General features: G+C 34.4%; 2 protein-coding genes and 1 long non-coding RNA gene across 5 annotated transcripts; 2 read left to right on the forward strand and 1 right to left on the reverse strand.

Moving 5' to 3' along the window:
• Positions 1-480: 480 nt before the first annotated feature.
• LOC110784764 (uncharacterized) lies at positions 481-2,942 on the forward strand. Of its 3 annotated transcripts, XR_008924499.1 has the most exons (5): positions 481-763; positions 1,302-1,376; positions 1,719-1,761; positions 1,899-2,442; positions 2,734-2,942. It is a non-coding gene; the product is annotated as an uncharacterized lncRNA (long non-coding RNA). The 3 variants fall into 3 exon arrangements; XR_008924498.1 differs by lacking the exon at positions 2,734-2,942 and having other exon boundaries at positions 1,899-2,674; XR_008924500.1 differs by lacking the exons at positions 1,719-1,761; positions 2,734-2,942 and having other exon boundaries at positions 1,899-2,674.
• A 752-nt stretch (positions 2,943-3,694) lies between these two features.
• LOC130463539 (uncharacterized) lies at positions 3,695-4,228 on the forward strand. The gene has a single exon (XM_056832698.1). It carries the CDS (start codon positions 3,695-3,697, stop codon positions 4,226-4,228), a length of 534 nt encoding a protein of 177 aa, XP_056688676.1.
• Positions 4,229-8,075: 3,847 nt separating this feature from the next.
• Positions 8,076-23,680, reverse strand: LOC130463540 (GDSL esterase/lipase At5g55050-like). Its single transcript, XM_056832700.1, has 5 exons — positions 23,434-23,680; positions 22,810-22,994; positions 22,487-22,726; positions 8,961-9,210; positions 8,076-8,430 (listed from the first exon to the last, which is right to left on the reverse strand). The coding sequence occupies exons 1-5, from the start codon at positions 23,678-23,680 to the stop codon at positions 8,210-8,212; spliced, it is 1,143 nt and encodes a 380-aa protein (XP_056688678.1). The 3' UTR covers positions 8,076-8,209.
• Positions 23,681-24,760: the final 1,080 nt, after the last annotated feature.

Here is a 24,760-nt window from a genome sequence, read left to right on the forward strand (position 1 = left end):
AATAAAGCTTGTACATCAAAGCCTATAATTGAGGAACAAACTCTAAAGTCTTAATTTGAGGAACAAACTCTAATCAATCCTTTATTTATTATTAATACACAAATTCTTGTTTACAAGGGTTGTACAATAAATATTGTACACCAGAGTAAAAGTTAACTCAAAATGTTTAAAAGTTAAGCTTATATATGTAAAAGTTATCCATTTTTTAGTGATAAGTTTTTTCATTTTAATAAAACTTATTTCTTCAAAATCATTAATAATGTATAAAATTAATCATTTAACTATTTAAAATGTTTATCTATCAACGTGTTTTCTTATGAATATAAAAGTTAATCCAAACTATGTTAAAGTTACAAAAAAATGGGTAAAAGTTATTTTGGTGTACAATAAATTTATTGTGCACCTAGTGCGCGCAAGACCTTTTGTTATTAATATTCATCTTAAAGCTTACAAAGTTATGAGCCGATTTCTTTTCTCATTGGGTTTACCGGGTTTCTCCCACGCTATACCATCCACGCTGCTTCGCCCACCACAACCCACGCCAAACGCCACCAACGCTGCCCTCCACTACCGTCGCCTGAGTTTCTCGCCGACGTCCCTCCTTTGTCTCGCTGCTGGTTCCGCTGCTCTCTTCTCTCATCCAGAAAACTCTAAAAGACCAAATATTTCCATAAAAGTCTTTCAAATTCTCTGATAAATTCGTGTCACCAATGTCAACTCGTCGCCGTCCCTTTCTCTCAGTCATCATTCTCAGCAACAGTGGGTAATTTTCTCCTCAATTTTATTATTTTCTCAAATCCCCTTGTTTTGAGCTTCAAAAATTACGATTTATTAAAAAAAAATTAGGGTTTTGTTTAGTTGATCCGATTAATTTGATTGTCTGGTTTCTATGTTATGAAACCATAGTCCGTCCAAGGTTATCTAATTATGTGAGTATTTCCAAGTTTCCCATTGTTCTTTGCAATTTGTGCTCAGCCTTGATTCATTTGGTTTTTTCTTGTAATACATTTTTTTTGTCCCTACTAAGTCTGCTGATGAATTTCTTGTGGAACTTTGTTGTTTATGCCTGATTGATGTTGTTCCTGCTTTGAATATGTTGAAAATAATTGAGAAAGCCTGCAGCTGCTTTAATTTGCTCGATTAGGTTTATGCAAACTATTGAAATCTTACTTTGATTTTATTATCTATCTATTGCGATTATATTGATACACAATTCAGAAGCGCAAGGACTAAATTCAACTGTTTATTTACTTATCTATATGACAACTGACAAGTGCAAATATTCATCAATGATACTATAGGAATTGGGTAGATTACTTGCTGCCTTGCTGGAGATGGGTCTTGCTCAACTAAGTGGTATGCAGTCGTGGCTTAGGGTGAGACAACAACACTTGGTTTCTCAAGTTGCATATCTTTATCCAATAATTTGCTTCATCTTTTACTTGAGCTCAGCATTTTTTGAGTCTGGATTTTCATGTCTGGATTCATACCTAATGATATTTGGTATTTTCATGTCTGGATTCATACCAGATTTCTAGGATCTGTTTAATTTTTTCTGGGAATTGCATGAGATCTTTCTAGTCTGAATTTGAAATTTCATGTGTCTTATGTTTTTTGTCGGATTTGAAATTCTCACATGTCTTGTGTAATATAATGCTGAAACATTCCAAATAATGCACATAACTCTATAACTAAAGAAATAATTATACCTGTTGCAGATCTCCTCTTACCTTGTTGCTATCCACATCATATGAGTCTTATGTAAGCATCAGTTTTCTTTTGATTCCTATTTTCCTATGCTGAGAAAATGTTTAAACTGTTTCCTTTACAAGAGAAATTTCAGTTTTAAAAGAAAATGGGATAAATACTGATAAATGCCGTACTCTATATGTATTTAGGGGTCTTGGTCCAAACAATTTATCTGGATCCCTGCCTTTAGAGATTGGAAACCATACAAGATTGCAACAATTGTAAGTTTCCAACATGATGTATGAATAGGACTCGTCATGGTACAAAAGTCTGGCTTTCTTTTAAACTGCATGATCTTCAAAATCTTTTTTCACTCTCCAAGGCCGGTGGTTCTAATTATGGATCTATAAGTAATTTCTCATTCATGGTGGAGGCAATCTGTTTCTGTATTTGTGATGTAATACAAGTTTATTGATTTCAAGTTTAATCCAATGATAGTTGAACTACTTTAATTAAGTGGTATATTATCTGATATCTAATATCTGTCTGGTTCGTGCAAGGGAGTTAGATAGAGATTTGTTACATTTCACGCACTTGTTTCCAACAGTTGGGATGAATGGGTTGGCACGGATTGCCTGATGAAAATTACCAATGAAAATATCCACAAACAGCAGGCTCTAGAGAATAAACAAGGTGTAGACAACTTAAATACGTCTGGACGTTCGAATCACACAAAGCTCAAAAGTTCTACTGGTTAGCCACTTCTTACAAGTAAATATTGATGATGTTCATCAATTGAATTGGTTAAAGGCATAACAAATCAACAAAACAATGTTAGTTAATAAACATATATTCTATTCTAATATGCTAATAAGCTTTAATTTTGTTTTTCTTATCTCCACTGATCTAGTTTTTTCTGTTTTTTCTGTTTTTTTGCTGGATTTATTCCTCGTTTGAATAAAAAAATAACAAGTTTACATTTGGATGATCAGATTATATTATACAGAAGCTAACACATTTGTTTTTTTTTTGTTGCATTGATAGGGTGCAGGGATAATTGGAAGCGATAAAGAGAATAGCATCGTAATTTTAGATTTATATTTTTAAATGAGATTTTGTTGCTCATTTTAATAATATGTCATTTACTTATTTTGATGTAAAGTCATGTCGACAATTTTGAGAGGTACTAATTATGTAATTATGTATACATACATTTTCTGGAGTTAATAATATCAATGTTGATTTTCATGAAATTTTTTGGTTTAGTTGTAAAATTATGTAATTTGAAGCAAGATATATAATAATGAAAAATATTATAAAAATTGCACATTATTTTGGTGCCTCTAAAAAACCACATGAATGTTTTAGATATCATTTTAATATCATTAGGGGCATATGTAATTGACCCTAATTATATTTTGAGACAAAATTATATGGTTGCCCCTAAACATATGTCTTTAGAATCAACTTTTTGATATTGCCTCTGAATATGTTTTGAGGCAAAAATTATATATGTTAGCCTCTAATTATATTTGGAGGCAAAAATATACAAATGCCTCTAATTATATTTTGAGGCAAGAATATGTGGTTGCCTCTAATTATAATCCGAGGCAAATATATATGTTTCCCCTAATTATATTTTGAGGCAAAGATATATGTTGCCCCTAATTATATTTTGAGGCAAAAATATATAATTGCCTCTAAATGTAGGTGCTTTTAGAAGCAACACGTCATATTGCCTCAAAAGGGGCCTTTAGGGGCAACCACTAATTAGCGACAGACTTATTAGAGGCATCCACTTTTTTGCTTCAAAAACTCATTAGAGGCTACATCTTCGTTTTTAGAGGCAATTATGTCTTGCCTCTGTAAGCGAATTTTCTAGTAGTGGTTCACCCCCTCTACTGCTGCTAGCTGGGTGGTGAAGTACATTTGTCATGTTAAAAATCACTTCATTCAGCAAGGTCATATTCAATGGCTTCAGGAAACTAGATACTTCATTAAAGAGATGTATCTGAGCAATTTGGCTCAAGGGGAGAAAGTTCAGTGGCACAGATATATTTGGAATAGACTGTCAATTCCTAAACATAGATTCATTCTATGGTTGGCTACTCTTGATAAATTAAAAACCAGATCCAGGCTTCACAGAATGGGGATTGCTGCTGATTGTAGTTGCCCTATTTGTGGTATTAAGCCAGAAACTGTGGCACACTTGTTCTTTGAGTGCACCTATAGTGTGGAGTGTGGTACTGCTGTGTTGAAATGGCTTGCTTTTTCCCATTGCAAGTCTGGCCTCATTGCTTTACTCAGGTGGGTTCAGAGAACTGCTTCTAGTGATTTCAGAAGGAGGGTGGCTTATACTGCCATTAGTGCTACTGTGTATCATGTATGGAAAGCTAGGAACACCTGCATCTGGCAGCTGCAAGTCCCTAGCATTCAGAAACTTGTCAAAGACATTCAAGGGGATGTCAAATATCGTGTACAGCATCTGATCAGTAAGAAAGTCTCTAGTAGTGATCTCTTATGGTTTCACACTTTGTAGTTTCTGTGTATCTTGGTGTTTTAGGCTAGGTGCTCTTAGCCTCCTGTTTGTTTGGGCCTGTTGGAGTTCTCTCCTCTCCCCTCTCTTGTTGTAAATTGTTGATGTTGGATCAATAAAATCTTAACTTTCTTGCCAAAAAAAAAAAAAAAAATTCAATAACTAGAAAATCTGAAAAATAACTAAAGTAGCTTAATAAAAATATTAAAAATGCCAAGTGGTAGATTCGAATATCCGGATATGATAGGATATTTGTCATTGACTAGTCATTCTTGAATTAGATATCAAGTATCATTTATCGGGATATATGGATGAAACACCTAGAGGAATTTCACACCAGTTTAGATTATCGACATTCATCATTGAATACCGTTGAAATGATGTTTAAATAAAAGGTGTAAGGTGCTATATAATATGTCCAAAGTCACACAAGCGTATAAAAAGTCAATAATTTTTTGCACTTTCACACTTCATCTTATAATTTTATACGAATTCGGTTGTAGTACTAGCACATCTTTAGGAGCCATTAGAGGCTCTTTTGTGTACATATTAGCGTAGTTTAGTTTCATATACGTTTCATTTAATTAGAGATATTCCTATTCTAATTGTAACACCTTAATAATTCCTTGTTGTTATAGTTGCACCCAAACTCAATCTTCTTCACATGCAAGTGTAGAGTCTCATTCTTAAGCTTCTCTAGGTGTCTTAGGTTGGAAAACTTTGAAGGCAACATATCAAATCCTGAAATCAATAAGTTAAAGTCTTACTAACATGTTCCCAACACAACCAACCACCAAAAGAAATAAATTAAGCTCAAAAACTTAAACAAATGCAATGCACAAGTATATTCTTAATCATGAATATACCATGATGCAATTAATTACATAAAGCATAATAAATCATGATTAAAGTTCAATCAATTCAAATAAGTAAATAATTAACACATATTTGAATTAAAAGACACTTAAATGCATACTAAATCTAATATGCCTTTCTTAATCTACTCTTTTCACTTAGAGTAAATAATAATTTTCAAAAATATTTAAGAAATAACTCCTAAATAATTAAAATTATAATAAATTAAAATCGAAAATCATTAATTAATAATCGATAAAAAATCGAAATTAAATTGATTATTTTGAATAAATCCGAAAATTAAAATAACTAAATAAATTAATAAAAATTACGGACCTAATTAAAAAAGTTCGAAAATTTCAACTAATTTTGAAATTAACTTTCGAAATTAATTCTAGAATTTTGGAACTAAATAAATAAATAATAATAAATTAAATATATAATTAAAATCCTTGCTTACTTTTAAAATAATCCTTAAATAATTGGCATCTTACTTTCCAAATATTGAGTACTCAAAATATCATTTTTTACTTTAGAAAAATAAATTTTCAACATTTAAACTAATGTTCTGCAAACCACTTAAATAGTATGAATACTATTAAGTAGATATTCTCAATCTTAGCTTAAGGAATTACCACTTTGCAATATTAATTAGCGAGAAACTCTTAAACTAGAGCTCTAAGATACCATTTCGTAGTATTACTTACTACAAAATAGGACTTATACTAAAGCTCTGCAATACCATTTTGTAACACCCGAATAATTCCTTGTTTTATAAAACCATTTACCAAATTAAATAAAGGAATCACTAGAATATTACCGCCACTGTGATAATGGTTAAGGCTAGTACCAGAATTACGCAGCGGAAATAACTAATTTCAAAATATTAATAATATTACGCAGAATATTACCGCCACTGTGATAATGGTTAAGGCTAGTACCAGAATTACGCAGCAGAAATAACTAATTTCAAAATATTAATAATATAGTTAATGCCCCCTACTACAAGTTGGAACCGTATAGGCCCAAACTAGAATCCAATGTAAAACAATCAGTCGCTTAACTAAGTATAGTCTAGACTATTTATTAAATTATCGTTTAAACAATGCAAGCAAATAAAAACTCTCTCAATCAATCCCATTCTGAAAGATTCTAGAAATCCTGCTTAGAAAATACTACTCCCCAACAACGCAAGCCGATTGATGGATCATCATAGGGTCATTATGGCAAAGGTCATGACCAAAAGACAGAAATCACGTAATCAGAGAAAGTTTAAGTACTACAAGCTAAAACAAAACCTATAAATGAACATGTTTCACTCCTGAAAACCTTAATAAAGTTCACATGAAAAAGCCAATGAATAATCATTCAATCATAAAGACAAGACTCGACTCTTGACTTTATAATTAATTAGAATAAGCATTAAACGAAATTCTGAAAATGAGAGTCCATTGGACAAGTGTTGGGAGCCCTCCAGACACTAAAAAATATAATAGTAACCCTGTGTCACCTCTATGACGGAATTCCCTGTGCATAAAATAGTAATACAACGTCTTGTATCACCGTTAGAAGTAAATGCCTTACAGTCTTGTACTTCCCCCGTTGTTCATACTCAAGGTGTATATGTTCCAAAAGTTTTGAAGCTTATTCGGTTTCACTTTACGTTTACTAATATTTTATTCAAATCCGACTCAAGACACAATCAAATAAAGCATTCAGCAAAACCATTAACCAAGAAAATCTTCTTTTAGAATACTTAAAGACTTGTGAACAAAGCACTTGACTCCAGTCAATTACTAATTTGTTCCTTCTCAACACTATTCTACATGTGAGTCCACAACATTCCTGTTAACATGTGGGTTATCCACTGGAAACGAATAACTTCTAATTTATTCACATACTCAAAACAACTATGTACGTAACTGTGTACCCTACACGATCGAAATACATGTGGTTTGTGCTAATTTATTCACTAACTCAAAAGTTACACAACAGTAACCCTAGCTTGTGCACCAAATAATACAAGTGCTAGGTAAAAGAACATATATAAATGACATTCATTCTAAACATATGTTCAATATAAATTATTATTTTTTTGTTATTTTCTGTTAAAACTATCATAAAAAGTAATTAGTGTAACACTTACTCCAAGATTAAATGTAAAACATCTCAATTTAATTAATAAACACAAATATAAAATAGTTTTTTGGAAACAGTAGATTAATAATGACTATTTAGGGAATCAAGTTTTGAGACACCAAAATTACATTTAGGTGCATCCACAATAGGAATATAGTTTTATGTGATTTACCTATAAATTGCGATGTTACTTCTAACACTCTGGTTTACATAGGGTCACTAGAAAAAGTTGTACCCATTAACGACGGGAAATCCCGTCGCTGAAGGCCAATAATCATGGATTAATGACGGGATTTCCTGTCGCGAACCCGTCATAAAAGGGGGCCGTCGTTAATGGAAAATCCCGTCGTTAATCCGTCGTAAAATTAAAGACATTTGCGACGGTTATTGTCGTCTTTGTTTGGTTGTTAGACCCGTCGCAAAAGCCTTTTGCGACTGGATTTTTGACCCGTGGTAATTAGGTTGTCGTTAAAGATATAAATTTTTGTAGTGGGTGTCTGATGTAGGATCCTTCGACACGATATATAAGACACTCAAATATGTACTCCCTTCGTCCCTTAATACTCGACCTGTTTTGACCGAATACAATTGTCAATGCACAACTTAATTTGATCATCGATTTCTTTAACTACATATTATAAAAACTTATAAAAATATTAATAATTTGAAAATATATATTAAGATGAAGCCAACAATATATTATATACTAACATTTGTTTTCATATACTAGAAATAAAATAGGGTCAAAGTGAATTATGTGAATAGTGCAAAAAGTCAAAATTGGTCGAGTATTAAGGAACGGAGGAAGTAGTAGTCTTACATGAAATACTACGTATATTACATCCGGAGTGTCAGATCAAGGAGTGTCGGATCCTCTTATACCTTTTCAGACACGACACTAAATAAGAGTCTAATTAAGCAACATAACTATAAAGTATCAAATCAATATAAGTTGTGTAAAAACCAGTTTCAAAATTAGAGGCTAGGGTTTTACATAGAAACTAGGCGTTGGATATCGCCCGGGAATGAGTATTGTTGCGCACCATCAAAAGCATAATCTATAAGTAAGCGAGAAACTGCTTCCGTCGGGTGAAAAAGATCCCAGAAAACATAGCCACTTCTATCAGGACAAAGATTTGAAACCGGAGAACAACAAACATCAGCATTTAGGCGCCCAAGTCCACAACATGCAGCTTTTACTTCCTTAAATCCTGAAATCTTGAGGTGAACTTTTTGTTAAGAAGATTAACCGCATTTATGCTGGAAATTAATTTTGGTACGTACTCCAACTTACGAATAGAGCACAGAAAATTGTGTTCTCCTATTGTGTAGCATCAAAATCAACTTTTAAAGTGGCAATTTTTTTACGAAAATGATAAAGGTCGCAACATGCGACCTTTAACCCGTGTCACAATAATGACATGGCATGCTTATGTGTCATGATTTAAATTGGAAATTAAAATATTTAACTTATATAACCTATTATATATGTTTCAGAAAAAGGTATAAAAATCTTAATATTCTAATTTGTTTCCTTCTTTATACCGATTACCTTATTTACATATTTTCATAGTAAAAATATTGCATTGATAGTAAAAATAATCTGATGACGCATAATCTATGTGGCGCCTATATGTACCAATTAAACTGCGACACGTAAGATTGCGACAATATTGATCACCACCCATTTTTTTTATATGATAGTTAAAAGTTTATAGTTACTAATGCATAGTAATTTTACCGTAAGCAAGTGGTTGTTCGAGGATGTTGAGCAAGAACTGATAGGTATTGAAGTAGGAATACCGGAAATCTGGAAGCTCTGACTCTAGTTCTTTTAGAACTAGTTGGAGGCCTTGGTTGTATTTGGTATTCCAGTAATTAAATTCTTCATTACAAGTCTCGTTTTGAGTCTTGATTCTTTCTGATGGTAGGCAGCCTGTTGAACCTATCCCAATCATAACAAACTTGCGCCCCCCATTATTGTATATTCGCTGCCAAAAAAAAAAGTAGAAAACATCAAAAATGAATTTGAAGCTTATATAGTTAAATCCATCGACATGCATGCATGGTACGTACAACCGATTTTATCTTGTAAGGTATAATAAATTACATAATTGTGGGAATTAAAACTGATTTCTATGTAAAACCTCGACCTCTCTACATGTCGAAAATAACACATGCAAGATTACAAGATTTGTGGAATCGTCCGAACCAATAATTAATTATCTTGGAAAAGTGGCTCTCAATATGTCAATAAATGCCCATCCGTTTTTGGTGTTATGGTGTATATTGGTCAAGAGCTATTCTCAAGTGTTTATCCATAGAGAGTTATTCAAGAGCCAATTAAGAAACCCTAAATTGTATGGAAAAAAAACCTCGTATAATTTTAACAAATTTATAAAACAATTAAATTAAATAATAACTTACTATGTATTTTCAACAAAGTTACGTATTATCATTGTACATCTGCCATTTTTTATACCGATGTAATCATACTTCAACTTGGGGTCTATGTAGATGTTGTAACCACGATGAAAAATAATTTTCGTCTTATTCATCTGATTGTAATTAATGGATTGACTTCTTTCCCAGTTTCACATGAATCTTTACTTAATAAACAACTTGTACTACACTAAGGTATTGTTAGGGTGACATTCGAATTCATAGGAAGTAAAAATAAAATATGTTGTTTGGTTGACACAAGGGGAAAGTTGCTTAGCTAATCTCCCAGGTAAGTAGAAAATTTCGCATGAAAATTCTAACTTCCTAGCTATATCAACCTAAAAGAATACTCAATTCATACGAAGTTAAAACACATGGATTTGCAAATACAAGCGAATAAAAACTTTTCAAGTGCAACAAACATCACCAAACTTAACTACAACAAAACACACATACACTTTTCAAGTGCAACCAAACATCACCATACTTAACTAGAACAAAACCCACATAGGGGGACTCTACACTCAAAACATATAGCTTATTAATCAAAATTATTTAAAAACAAATTAAAGAAAAAGGGTCAAAATTAGCTCAATTTTGGAAGAGTTTAGCTATTTCTCACTAAAGGAACAATATTTTTTTCATAGAGAGAAAAAGAGAAGGGTAAGGAAAGGGGGGTTCTTTTTTTTAATTGCAATAAAAAGTATTAGGTAATTGAATGAGATAATGTGAGTTTCTAACTTATTGTAGTGGAAAGAAAAATATACTTCCACCGTCTCAATTTAGTCGATACACTTACCTTTGCACAAAGGTTTAGGTGATAAGTGATTATTTGGTTATCAATTGTTATTTTATTGCAAAAGTTAATGAAAATAGGAGTTAGTGGGGTATTTTTTTAAATTGAATGAGAGAGGGTGGGGGGACAAAAAAATTTAGTGGGAAGAGAGATCGAAAATATAATAATTGTGGGGTCATTCCTAATTTATAAGTGTAACAACTAATCTGGGACAGACGAAAAAGGAAACTGTAACAACTAATCTGGGACGGAGAGAGTAATGAAGTAAGACCCTGTTCTTTTTGGTTTAACTGCAGTTCAGGACATATTTTGCAGTTCAGTTCAGTTCAGCTAATTCTGTTCATTTCAGGAGCATTCAGTTAAGTTAAGTTAAGTTAAGTTCAGTTTAATTCAATTCAATTCAACTTATTATTATTATTATTATTATTATTGTTGTTGTTATTATTATTATTACTTACATTATTATATTATATTATTACTATTATTTAAATTATTATTATATTATTATTTATATTATTATTATTATATATAAGTAATTATTTACTATGAATTTATTATTAATTACCATTATTTATCATTTATTATTATTTTTAATAATTAATTACCGATTATTAATTATTTAGTTACTCCGCATTGAGTTATTAATTACTCCCCCCGTTCCTAAACAATCCTCCTATTTGGGAATCGAAGTGTAAATTAAGTAAAATGGAATTTTGTACTGATTGAGTTTAAGATTAATGATTGGGTGTAAGAAAAGATAATAAATAAATGAAGGAAATAGAAGATATTTTATTAAAGTAATAAAAAATCATGGTGTTGAGTGGGTAAATAGGGAAATATAAACAACTTAAAAAGGGATAGTGCGGAAATTTATGGTAGTATAGGTAGAGATTCTTAGGTATTTTTTATAATTAAAAAGATAAATAAAGGTATTTGGGCAAAAAAGCATGTCAAGAAAAAGAAATAGGAAGAAGAAATAGGAACACTATTTATGAAAACAAGAACATATTTAGTTATCAATTATCATTTATTATTTTTATTTAGGAATTAATTACATATTATTTATTATTCATTATTCATTATGCAAAAGTAGAAAATCTCGTTTCCAATATTCGAACTCGCGAGAGAGCTAGCTGAAGATAACTATACTATGAGAAAGTCTAATCATTGAGCCAACAAGCTTGCTATTGTTCTATGCCTGCGTTAAATTATTAAAAACTTCCTTCCTATTACAGCGCTCAAATATCTTGTGTGAACGCACAAATTAGAAGGTACACCCGGTTGTATGTAGCTCTACATGTAACCGGATTAAAAGCACATTTTTACAGTTTAAAAGCACATTTTTAAAGTTTATAAGCACATTTTAGAGATTAAAAGCACATATATTATTTGTTCTTTTAAAGCGGATGTACTGTTGTTCCTAGGTTTTGGTTGATGACACACACACATATTGCAAACTTCCTGATTGTGGCTGCTAATGACTTTAGACAGGTAAGTGCCCAAGTTCCTATTAGGATAGGAACTTGAATCAGATGTTGAAGTTCCTGAATTACACTTGGAACAGCCACTGGAGTCCCTGAGCTGGAAGTTGTATCTGTTCTAGTTTGAAGTCACAAGAGGAGCAACACATTGTGCATATCAAGAGTTTTACATACCCACAAGAACAATTACAGACTCATGGCCACGAGTTCCTATGATAGCCAGAGAGGAACTCATCATTGTTCCAGAGCTGGAACGTCTGAAGTTTCTGAGTTGCAAGTTCCAGACAAAGGGAAGACATAAAATTCTAGGTAGTCTACTGTACTTAGAATTTTATGTAAATATTAATTATGCAAAAGGTATATAGGGTACTCAAGGAACTTGTGTTTTAATTAGGCCATTTATTTTACTGGAAGAAATTTTTATGGAAAACATGTAATTAAATAAAAATAAGTTTTTAATATAAAATAGATTCACGTTTTATTTTATTTAATCAAAACTTATTTTCCTAAAAATTCTCCTCGGTTTTTATAAATAAATAAAATTTGTTTTGAAGGAAATCTTTTAGGGTTTGATTGAGTCAAACCACTAACTGCTTTGTGGCTGAAACGTGGGAAGTGGTCTTCCCCTTGTTCCTCAAGTCAAGGGACGTGAAGACCAATGTGCTGGCAGTTAGCAATTGAGGTTTTGAAGGGAACTAACCCTAGGGATAAACCTATAAAAGGGCAAATATATTTTCTGGAAAATGACACAAACATTCTAAGAGTTTTTGCTTTCCTAAAAATGTATTATCAAAGATTTTCTAAAACAGTTTGTGTCCTAGTTAATTCAAAGTTCCTAAGTTCCTTATATTTACAAAAGCATTATTAATATCTAGAGTTATCTAAACACGAATTGTATTTTGTATTGGTGAGGATAGAGTTATCCTGTAAAGACTTAGAGTTTAAGTCTGAGAGAAAGTGAAAGAGATAGAGTTGTAATCTGAGCAGATTACTGTGAGGAACACGAGTTAGAGAGAAACTTGTGTTAGAGAGTTATTGTAATCGAGGCATTACTATAATAAAAGAAATTCTCTTCTTGATTAGTGTCAATAAGTTCTCACAATTGTTATTTTAGTTTTTCTTGCTCTCAGTTTCTTTACTGTTCCTTGGTTTCAAAAGAAACTCTATCAAAGTTCGAATTACAATTCACCCCCCCCCCCTTCTTGTGCGTGTTCCTACTGGAATATCAATTGGTATCAGAGCCAGTACTCACTAAAAACACAGGAAACCGTGTTTGAGTCAAGTTCCTGATAGTATGAACTCAGAAGAGAAACTGGAAGAAGGCTACTCCACGCAAAGGCCACCCATGTTCATTGGCAAGTTCTACTCGTACTGGAAGAACAAAATGGAGATTTTCATCAAAGCTGAAAATTACCAAGTTTGGCGCGTAATTGAAGTTGGAGACTTCGAGGTAACAAAGACCAATGCTGAAAACGAGGTAGTTCCTAAACCAATGTCTGAATTTTCTAAAGAAGACTTTGATAAATATGAGATGAATGCTATGGCTGTCAAAATCTTGCATTGTGGACTTGGACCTCATGAACACAATAGGGTCATGGGGTGCAAGAACGCAAAACAGATTTGGGAATTACTACAAGTAACCCACGAAGGAACAAATGAAGTTAAGCGTTCCAAAATTGACCTTTTGATGTCTAAATATGAAAGATTTGAAATGCTTCCAAAAGAAACTATTCAAGAAATGTTCACTAGATTTACTAACATAACCAATGAATTAGTTTCTCTTGGTAGAATCATTCCCACAGATGAACAGATAAGAAAAATACTAAGGAGCATGCCACAAGATGATCGTTGGAGAACAAAGGTCACTGCACTGTTTGAGACCAAGGACTTTACCAAGTTCAACATTGAACAACTTACTGGTTCCTTGATGACACATGAATTGCATCTTGGAGCTGTTGTTCCTGAGAGCTCCAGAAATCGAGGACTTGCTATAAAAGCTGAGGAACTCGATGAATCTGAGCCAGATGAAGAAGAGGCTTCCATGCTGGTTAGAAGAATGAGAAAGCTCTACAGGAACTTCAAAGCAGGAAACCAGAAAGGAAGGAACTTTGCTAAGAAAACCACTAGTTCCAAAACTGAGCAAGGTTGCTTCAAATGTGGAGAAACTGATCATCAAATTCGTGAATGCCCTCTGTGGGAGAACAACAAAGCCAAAGGAAAAGGGAAGGAACAGGTCACGGAACTCTATAACAAGTCTACCTTCAACAGGCCAAACTTCAAGAAGGCCATGATAGTTGCATGGGGCGAAGCAACAGATTCAGAAGACGATGAGGAACAACCAAATGAAGAAACTGCAAATCTCTGCCTTATGGCTAGAACAGAAGGAACTAATCAAGTTCCAACAGAAGAAGTAAGTTCCTCCACTCTTCAGTGCCTTTCAAAGTCAAAACTAATTGAACTGTTGCTAGAAACTCTAGATGATTACAAAAAGCTAAGTATGTTAAAAGCACAAAGTGATAGATCCTTGGAACTCAGTAAAGACCACATAAATTATCTGAACAATATTAGATCTGATGTTCAAGGCAGGTTCTTTGAATTGCTAGATAGAAATACCTCTATTAATGAGTCATTCGAGAAAATTAGAAATGAAAACATCCTTCTACAAGTGCAACTCAGTCAATATAAGATGTTTAATCTAAGTTTAGACCCTACAAAATCCTTGGAGATCAACATGGGAGTCTTTAACATCGACTTAGAAAGATTAAACAAAGATCTGATCACCACAAAGGAACAGAAAGAGAAACTAGAGAGGGAACTAGCCATGGCCAGGGCACAGAGATAACCACCTAAAGTTCCTCCCAAATGGATTGAGAATGCTCAATCTAAGAGAACAGAAGGATTGGGTTTTAATCATAAAACTAGTCATAAGAAAAAGTATGTGGATCTTCCAAGTGTGAAAGTTTGTTTCTCATGTGGAAGTGGAAGTCATGTAAGTACTGAGTGTTCCAAGATGAAGGAACAGGATCAAAGAAACATAAATTATGTAAACCAAAAATGGGTTAAGAAGTCAGATGTTGTAGTTGAAAAGGAACTCGAGGAAACCCGAGTTCCTGTAACTAACCTTTGATCTCTTTACAGGTTCTAGTGAAGGGGAACAGCTCGTGGTATCTCGACAGCGGGTGTTCCAAACACATGACAGGAGACAAATCTAAATTCCTCTCACAAGAAGCCTACAATGGAGGAACTGTGACCTTTGGAGACAACATGAAAGGAGAAATTGTTGGAATTGGAAAAGTTGGAAGGTCAAGTTCCTATGCCATTGAAAATGTATTTTTAGTCGAGGGTTTAATGCACAGTCTACTAAGCATTTCTCAATTTTGTGACAAAGGAAACTCTGTAAGTTTTACTTCTGAAAATTGTCAAATCATTAATAATAACACTAGAAAGGTTATTTTGGAAGGAACTCGTAAAGGGAACACATATTCTGTGGATCTCAATACAGTTCCCAGGAACAATTTAACCTGCCTCAGTGCCTTTGAAGAAGATCCCCTACTATGGCACAGGAGGTTTGGACATGCTAGTTTCTCACTGCTTGACAAACTAAGATCAAAGGAACTGGTTCGAGGACTCCCCTCAATCAACTTCCTAAATGATAAAGTCTGTGATGCATGTGCAAAAGGCAAGCATGTCCGAAGTTCCTTTAAGCCTAAGAAATTGGTAAGCACCACAAAACCATTGGAACTAATCCATATGGACTTATGTGGCCCAATGAGAATTCAAAGCAGAAGTGGGAAAAAATATGTTTTAGTTATTGTTGATGATTACTCTCGCTTTACTTGGGTCATATTTCTAACAAGCAAAGATGAAACGTTTGATGAGTTTGTTGCATTTTCAAAGAAAATCCAGAAAACTACAGGTCATCAACTGATCCATATAAGATCTGATCATGGAACAGAATTTGAAAATTACAAATTCGATGAATACTGCAAGAAACAAGGTATGGACCACAAATTCTCAGCTCCCAGAACTCCACAAAAAAATGGAGTTGTTGAGAGGAAAAATAGAACCTTAGAGGACATGGCAAGAACCATGTTAATAGCCAGTTCCTTGCCTAGGAACTTCTGGGCTGAAGCAGTCAATACAGCTTGTTATATTGTAAATAGAGTTATGATTTGAGCAATCCTAAACAAAAACCCCTATGAGCTACTAAAAGGTATAAAACCCAACATCTCTTACTTTAGAGCTTTTGGTAGTAAATGTTTTGTCCACAACAATGGAAAAAGGAACTTGGGAAAGTTTGATGAAAGAAGCGATGAGGCAGTGTTCCTAGGATATGCTTTAAATAGCAAAGCTTACAGAGTCTATAACAAAAGGTCTATGTGTGTTGAGGAAAGTGTACATATAATATTTGATGAATCTAACAAAATTGATATAGTACAGGAACAAGAACATTTCGAGATTGGTTTATCTCGTGCTGCAGAAAATGATGAGGAGTTCCAACCAAGCAAACACACAGCCAGAGGAACTGCTCAACAAAATCAAGAAGTTCCCGTACAAGAGGAACACGAAGAAATCCAAGAAGATCCAGAAAAAACACCAGAACCTGAGGAACCCCACAATGACCAACAAGGAACTCAGGTCATAGAAGGAACTGACGAAAATGCCACAACACCAGTAGCTCAGTTTCAACCTAGACCTTGGAAGCATCAAAAGTCTCACCCAATGGAACTCATTATGAGTGACATTAGAAAAGGAACTCAGACAAGGTCACAGCTAAGGAACTTTTGTGCATTCCACGCGTTCCTCTCCATATTTGAGCCAAGAAACCACACTGAGGCTCTGGAGGATGCTGACTGGATCATAGCCATGCAAGAAGAATTAAATGAATTCAAAAGAAACAAGGTGTGGCACTTGGAACCCAAACCAAAGCACCAGAAGGTGATAGGGCTGAAATGGGTGTTCCGAAAAAAGAAAGATGAACATGCAACAATCATAAGAACAAGGCAAGGTTAGTGGTCAAAGGCTATAACCAACAGTAAGGTATTAACTTCGAAGAAACTTTTGCACCTGTTGCTAGATTAGAAGCCATTAGAATCTTAATTGCTTTTGCTGCCTTCATGGGTTTTAAACTTTATCAAATGGATGTTAAATGTGCTTTCTTAAATGGTTTCTTAGAGGAAGATGTTTATGTGGAACAACCCCCTGGATTTGAAAATCCCGAATTTCCAAATCACATTTACAAACTAGATAAGGCTCTCTATGGACTAAAACAAGCCCCTAGATCTTGGTATGAGAGATTATCAAAGTTCCTCCTTCAAAATGATTTTAAAAGAGGTAGAATAGACAAAACTTTATTTTTAAAATCTAGAGGAACTGACTTGTTAGTAGTTCAAATTTATGTTGATGATATATTATTCGGAGCAACTAATGAGAACTTGTGCAAGGATTTTGCAAACTTGATGAGCAGTGAATTTGAAATGAGCATGATGGGGGAACTCAACTTCTTCCTTGGTTTACAAATCAAGCAAACTGAGGAAGGAATCATGATACACCAACAAAAGTATGTGAAGGAACTCCTAAAGAAATATGAGCTAGAATCAGCCAAGTAAACCACACTCCCATGGGAACAGCCACCAGATTAGACACTGATCCAAATGGGAAAAGTGTGAATCAAACAAAATACAGAGGTATGATTGGATCACTATTATATTTAACAGCTAGTAGACCTGACATTTCTTTCAGTGTAGGACTATGTGCAAGATTTCAATCCAATCCAAAGGAGTCCCACTTAACTGCTGTGAAAAGAATACTAAGATATCTCAAAGGAACTGATGACCTATGCCTATACTATCCAAAAAGTGGATCACTCGAGCTAAAAGGATATGCTGATGCTGATTATGCAGGTGACTTAGTGAATAGAAAAAGCACATCAGGTATGGTACAGTTCCTAGGTCCATGCATGGTTTCTTGGGGTTCCAAGAAACAAAACACTGTTGCTCTATCCACAGCTGAAGCTGAGTATGTAGCTGCTGCAGCTTGTTGCTCACAAATTCTATGGATAAAACAACAGTTAAGAGATTTTGGTATTATCTATGATTGTGTTCCTATCTATTATGATAACACTAGTTCTATTTGTATTTCAAAAGATCCGGTTCATCATTCCCGGGTCAAACACATCCACATTAGACACCATTTTCTCAAAGATAATGTTGAGAAAGGTTTGATTAAATTAGATTTTTGCCAAACTGATCACCAAATTGCTGACATTTTAACTAAACCTTTGAACAGGGAGAAACATGAGAAAATGAGAATGGAACTCGGAATGATCAAGCTAAGGTAATTACTAAATTGAAGTTCCTCTAAGGTAAAGGCAAAAACCATAGTACATATAGACTATTACAAACACAAAATCTTGTGTGCAAACATAGTTGAAGCTTACCATTGTGGCTAACAAACTCACACTCCAAATGTGCAAGGTAAGCAGTTCCTTTCAAACTAGTTAATTCAGAGATACCAAATTAAGCAAGTCAATACCAAGTCAAACACAGTTTTATTTTAATTTATTTCTATATTTTTCTTTTAAAATTTTTTTTAACAAATTTTTAAAATTCAAAAACGAATACCCATATTCAAAGAATGTTTGGAACGGTTCCATTGGCAATAAATAGGAGAAACTCTTCACTTTCCACATGCAACCCCCTTTCTCTCTCTCACACACACCTTCTCCACTGACACCACCTCTCCTTCCACCTATAAAAACCCTTCACCATGGTTCTCACAAGCAACAACACTGATCTCAGTTCCCTCAAACGAAAAAGAAATCCATCCTCTCCAGTTCCCATGGATACCTCACCCATTCAATCACCAATTCCCCTTCGATCTCACAATCCAATACTCGCAATTACTCAGGGGGAACCAATAGACACTGACATTGAAATGAAATCCCCAATCTCAAACCCTAGATCTTCCACAAGAAAATCCAAAAAGCGTCGGGTAGAAATTTTGGGTGAACAACTCGAGGAAACTGAGGAATCACAGGAGGGTGCTCACACTCAGGGGGAAGGAAAAAGCATCAAGAAACTCACTGCTAAGGAGAGCAATCTGGTGGAAGGGTTTGCAATCAATTCAACATGGTGTGAAGCTACGAAGTTCAATGAATTGATGGAGATCCTCGAACACCAAAAGTGGGTAAGCTTGTTAAGTACTTATGCCAAATCACCCCTAATTCCAGAAGCCATGAAAGAATTTTGCAAAAACTTTACTTGTGTTGATGATGTGTGTTCGAGTAAAGTAAATGAAACTCGCATAGAATTTGATGCCTCCTATCTGGAACAGTTGTTTGGTACACCCAATAGGGGTTTTGATATGTGGTTGAAAGGTCAGATTACAATGACCATAGATAGTGTAAATGAAGATGATATTGTTGGTTCAATTGGAGGGAATTCAAAAGTGTCCACCTCCACAACACATAACTGTTTCTCACCCCTTCAAAAACTGCTATTCAATATTGTGTGGAGAGGTGTAGTTCCTCGAACCCAGAAAAGGAACATAGCCAGTTTGTTTGATGCATGCCTCATGTATTGTCTAGAAAGAAAAATACCCATAAACTTTCCAGCTATTATGATCAAACATCTATCCACCTGCATCCCAAAATTCAAATCCCTTACTCTTCACTTCTCACTGAAATCTTCAAAAGCTTCTCAGTTGACCTCAGTCCCTACTATGTCATCCCTCTAAAATTAACCCAAATCCTACAACTTGAAATGCTCACTCTGCTAAACCTTAAGGTAGTTCAGGGCAAAGTCATTAAGGCTGGCAAAACAGAGAAAAAGGATGAAGAAGACCAAGAGGGTCCAGAAGTTAATGAAGAAGAGGAGGAGGAGGAGGAACTCGAACACTTAGAGGTGTCTTTATCTCGAGTTCCTCAAGGGAAAAAGAAGAGTGTAGGATCCCAAGGGAAAAGAAAGAGCATGAGGGTGGCAATGAAAGAAAACAAGAAAAGAGGGCCTATCTTTATGGAAATAAATGAAGAAGGGGAGGTCAAGGAGATGCCCATAGAGGAGGATGTTGTTCCAATCAAACAAGAGTAACTGCCTGAAACTGTTGTGCCAAGGAACAGGACACCCAGATCCTCCAAGAAATCCAAAGCTCGTCGTGTTCCATCTGCACAGGAACATGTTCATGACCATGGGGGTGCCTGGAACGCAAAAGATGATCAGATATTGGAGCTGAAGGCAACAGTTGCCCGTCTGGTGGAACTGCAGGAGGGAACAGACCACATGATCAGTTCAATGCAGGCTCACATAGGTGCATTGGTTGCTAGTGTCAAGACTCTCCAAACCAATCTTCAACACTACTCAGATCAAGCCAATGCCACTCGTGCCACCATTCTCACCAAGATCAATAATCTGGAAACTTTTGAGGAGACAGTGATCGAGGAAACTGCTGGTTTTGGTTCCCCATCCCAAGCTTAATCACCCTATCACATGTTTCAATTATCTTTTGCCGTGGAATAATATTTTTAATTTTTTTTGGTCTGTATAATTTTCAAACTTGGGTATTTGTTCCATCTTATCTTGACTTGCTTGGTTAAATATCTTTGTGTTTTCTAGTTTTGATCATTACTGCTTGCTTTCTAATTTATTGTGTGAGTTGGTTTAATACTTTGAGGCTATCTTAACTTGCCAAACATTGATCGTGGGGCACTGTGTTTGGAATGGCTATATTTCGTGCTATGCTTTTTGTTGATGTCAATAGGGGGAAGTCAAGGTGAAAACTTCCAAGGTACAATCAATCCAGTTCCTGAATCAACTTCTTGTGTACTCTCTCTGTAAGTTTTTTTTCTCTTTTGTTTCTCTATTTTTGTGTTTTGTTCCACTGTATTCTGCATCAGTTCTTGTTTATGTTTACTCTCATTTGTAAAAAGTTTGCAAGTGTTGTCATCACCAAAAAGGGGGAATATTGTTGTTCCTAGGTTTTGGTTGATGACACACACACACATATTGCAAACTTCCTGATTGTGGCTGCTAATGACTTTATACAGGTAAGTTCCCAAGTTCCTATTAGGATAGGAACTTGAATCAGATGTTGAAGTTCCTGAATTACACTTGGAACAGCCACTGGAGTTCCTGAGCTGGAAGTTGTATCTGTTCTAGTTTGAAGTCACAAGAGGAGCAACACATTGTGCATATCAAGAGTTTTACATACCCACAAGAACAATTACAGACTCATGGCCACGAGTTCCTATGATAGCCAGAGAGGAACTCATCATTGTTCCAGAGCTGGAACGTCTGAAGCTTCTGAGTTGCAAGTTCCAGACAAAGGGAAGACATAAAAGTCTAGGTAGTCTACTGTACTTAGAATTTTATGTAAATATTAATTATGCAAAAGGTATATAGGGTACTCAAGGAACTTGTGTTTTAATTAGGCCATTTATTTTACTGGAAGAAATTTTTATGGAAAACATGTAATTAAATAAAAATAAGTTTTTAATATAAAATAGATTCACGTTTTATTTTATTTAATCAAAACTTATTTTCCTAAAAATTCTCCTCGGTTTATGTAAATAAATAAAATCTGTTTTGAAGGAAATCTTTTAGGGTTTGATTGAGTCAAACCACTAACTGCTTTGTGGTTGAAACGTGGGAAGTGGTCTTCCCCTTGTTCCTCAAGTCAAGGGACGTGAAGACCAATGTGCTGGCAGTTAGAAGTTGAGGTTTTGAAGGGAACTAACCCTAGGGATAAACCTATAAAAGGGCAAATATATTTTCTGGAAAATGACACAAACATTCTAAGAGTTTTTGCTTTCCTAAAAACGTATTATCAAAGATTTTCTAAAACAGTTTGTGTCCTAGTTAATTCAAAGTTCCTAAGTTCCTTATATTTACAAAAGCATTATTAATATCTAGAGTTATCTAAACACGAATTGTATTTTGTATTGGTGAGGATAGAGTTACCCTGTAAAGACTTAGAGTTTAAGTCTGAGAGAAAGTGAAAGAGATAGAGTTGTAATCTGAGAAGATTACTATGAGGAACACGAGTTAGAGAGAAACTTGTGTTAGAGAGTTATTGTAATCGAGGCATTACTATAATAAAAGAAATTCTCTTCTTGATTAGTGTCAAGAAGTTCTCACAATTGTTATTTTAGTACGTCTTTCTTGCTCTCAGTTTCTTTACCGTTCCTTGGTTTCAAAAGAAACTCTATCAAAGTTCGAATTACAATTCACCCCCCTCTTGTGCGTGTTCCTACTGGAATATCATGTACCTTTTGTGTAAAAATGTGCTTTTAACGGTAAGTGTGGCTTTCAAACAATAAAAATGTGTTTTTTAAAGGAGTAAAAATACAAACCGACTCGGTTGCATGCATGTAGCTCTACGTGCAACCGCGTGTACCTTCTAGCAATTGGTGTGAACGCATCACACCAATTGATGGTGTAGCGCAACATATAAGACTTGAGGTATTTTCTCATCACGACCCAAAAGAACATGTACAAGAAGAATTTTGATCAGATTTCACAATTTTAAGGTGGTGGAAATGGAGTAGCTTACCTTGAGTTGTCCTATGATAGTAAGAACCATTGAATCAACTAATTGACGAGGGCTGCCTTTCTCTTTTAGACTTGTATGAGGTAAACCAAGGTATACCCCAATATCGACGCTTCCAATCGCAATGATGAATACAGATTTCGCTAAGTGTGTGGCTGCGTTCGATGCTCCTAATTTCTGGTCCAACACTCCCCGTACTTTTACATAATACTCTACTTGTTCGTCCATGGTAATCGTAAAATGCTGAGGTAAATAATAGTTAAAACATGAGAAGACATTAAAAAAAAATATGTTTGTAAGTTTTTACTTTGACGTTTGAGAATTACCGAGAGTTGATCACCATCGCCATCGCCATCGGTACCGTCAAGCCGAGGGAGATAAATGTTTTTAGAAGTTGTATTTAAAATCCCGGCTGCAGCTGACGCAAAGCTCACACCCTTCGTAAAGTCGTCGACATTGTCGTGCACTAGTGAAAGATAAGGTGGCGAAGAGGGCAACCCAAGTTTTTCAGCTGCCAAAACGTTCATAGACATCATTAAGACTACGTTCTAGACTTCCTTTGTTTTGACAGAAAATATTTTCCCAAATACTATTATTTGTTTGTTTTATTAAAGATGAAAAACCAACTTTTTTATCCCCTTTTGAAATTTTATGAAGTAATGATACATTTTCCTTTCTAATAAAACTATTTTTTCTTGATGTTTTTTCATTGAATTTTTTTCCATTGATATTTTCTTTTCAAAAATGTTTTCCGTTATAACAACGAAGACCTTAATTAATCCAATTTAATTCATATTATTTCTCTTGATCTAATACGACCTTAACACCGGCCAGTCTCCTATAGCACTCGACCACCGCTCATCAACGGCCACCTAGCCACCATCCCGATCCTCAAGCCACATTTACTCAGAATTTAATAACGATAATTGAAAGTGGGTTGATAAAATTACCTAGAAAGTCAGCTATGTTCTTGCCGTTACTGAATCTTCCGGTAGGTTTGTGGGTGGGAAAATCAATGCCATGATGTAGGAAATTACCTTTAGCAAGGCTGACACTCAGGTAATTATTGTTGCCCACATCTACCAATGAGTCTCCAAACACAAACAAAGCTGGTACTAATTCTTTGGCACTTGATAATTTCATGCTCAAAATTAACACGAACCAAAATTGTAAGTATATTATTGTACAACGTCTCATCTTTTATCTCTTAATTGAAATCTCCAGATTTTTTTTGGTGGTGTTTTTGAAGCCATCACTTTGTCTCTTTATTTATAAGGTCAACTATTCAATTAAAAAACATATCTCATACCTTTATTCCTATATAGTCTGATATGTATGTGAAGTGTATTAAAATAAATTTAAAAAGCAGTCCAAATATTTAATTTACTAGTCCTTATATGTATGCGATGATCCTGAAATATATTAACAACACTCTTAATATTTACGTAGTAGTTTACTAGTCTCTATACGTATGCTCTGGTTGTCTTTTATTATACCGTTATACACTTACTTAACTTTTAAACCATGATCAATAATATCCTAGTTGCGGAGGAGTTGGTGACATTGTCATGCGATTTGACAATTTATTAATTATCAATCAGATGATCGTTCAAAAGAATTTGTGATGTACGTTATGCAGGTTGAACTTTATGTATTAAAAAAATAGATTTTTTTATTTTGAGGGAAAACTCAGAAAGGGGGAGCTATTATTGCTTCAAAGAGTCGATTTCCGCCGAGGATATAAAATGCCTTCTCGGAAAAGAATTTACAAATACGTGCTCAACCCAAAAGAGGGAAGAAGATAAGCCGCTAAATGAGCAACGGTAAACTCGGCTCTATATACGAACATGACAACTACGAAAAACATTAAAGTTCTTATTAATACACGTACATACTACCTCCATTTCATAAAGATCTTTACAGTTACTATTTGCATAATACGAAGTATTAAGATAAAAGTAGAAAGTTGGTTAAATATAATAAAATATGAATAAAGTAAGAGAAATGTCTAAAAACTGGGTGGAGGTAAGAAAAAAATGAATAAAGTAAAAGAAAGTGAGTGGAAAATTGTAAATATTATTGGGTAAGAAAGGAATATAGTAAATTTTAATGTACAAAAATAGAATAAAGCAATGTGTAAAGATCATTATGAAACAGATTAAATCGGAAACTGTAAAACCCATTTTGAAACGGATGTAGTACTTCGTACTCTCTCTGTATTTTATTAGGAGTGACACTTACCATTTACGACCGTATTTTATTATGAGTCACACTTCC

The sequence above is a fragment of the Spinacia oleracea genome, chromosome 6, assembly GCF_020520425.1.
Source record: "Spinacia oleracea cultivar Varoflay chromosome 6, BTI_SOV_V1, whole genome shotgun sequence".
NCBI classification, from domain to species: Eukaryota; Viridiplantae; Streptophyta; class Magnoliopsida; order Caryophyllales; family Amaranthaceae; genus Spinacia; species Spinacia oleracea.

Bases quoted from the DNA above. Each gene is read 5' to 3' on its own strand.
- LOC130463539 (XM_056832698.1), top strand. From the start codon at position 3,695: ATGTATCTGAGCAATTTGGCTCAAGGGGAGAAAGTTCAGTGGCACAGA.
- LOC130463540 (XM_056832700.1), bottom strand. From the start codon at position 23,680: ATGAGACGTTGTACAATAATATACTTACAATTTTGGTTCGTGTTAATT. The intron at 22,995-23,433 runs GTAATTTTATCA...ACGTTTTGGCAG, and splicing joins GAACATAGCTGACTTTCTAG to CTGAAAAACTTGGGTTGCCC. The intron at 8,431-8,960 runs GTAAAATTACTA...TCAAGATTTCAG, and splicing joins CGAACAACCACTTGCTTACG to GATTTAAGGAAGTAAAAGCT.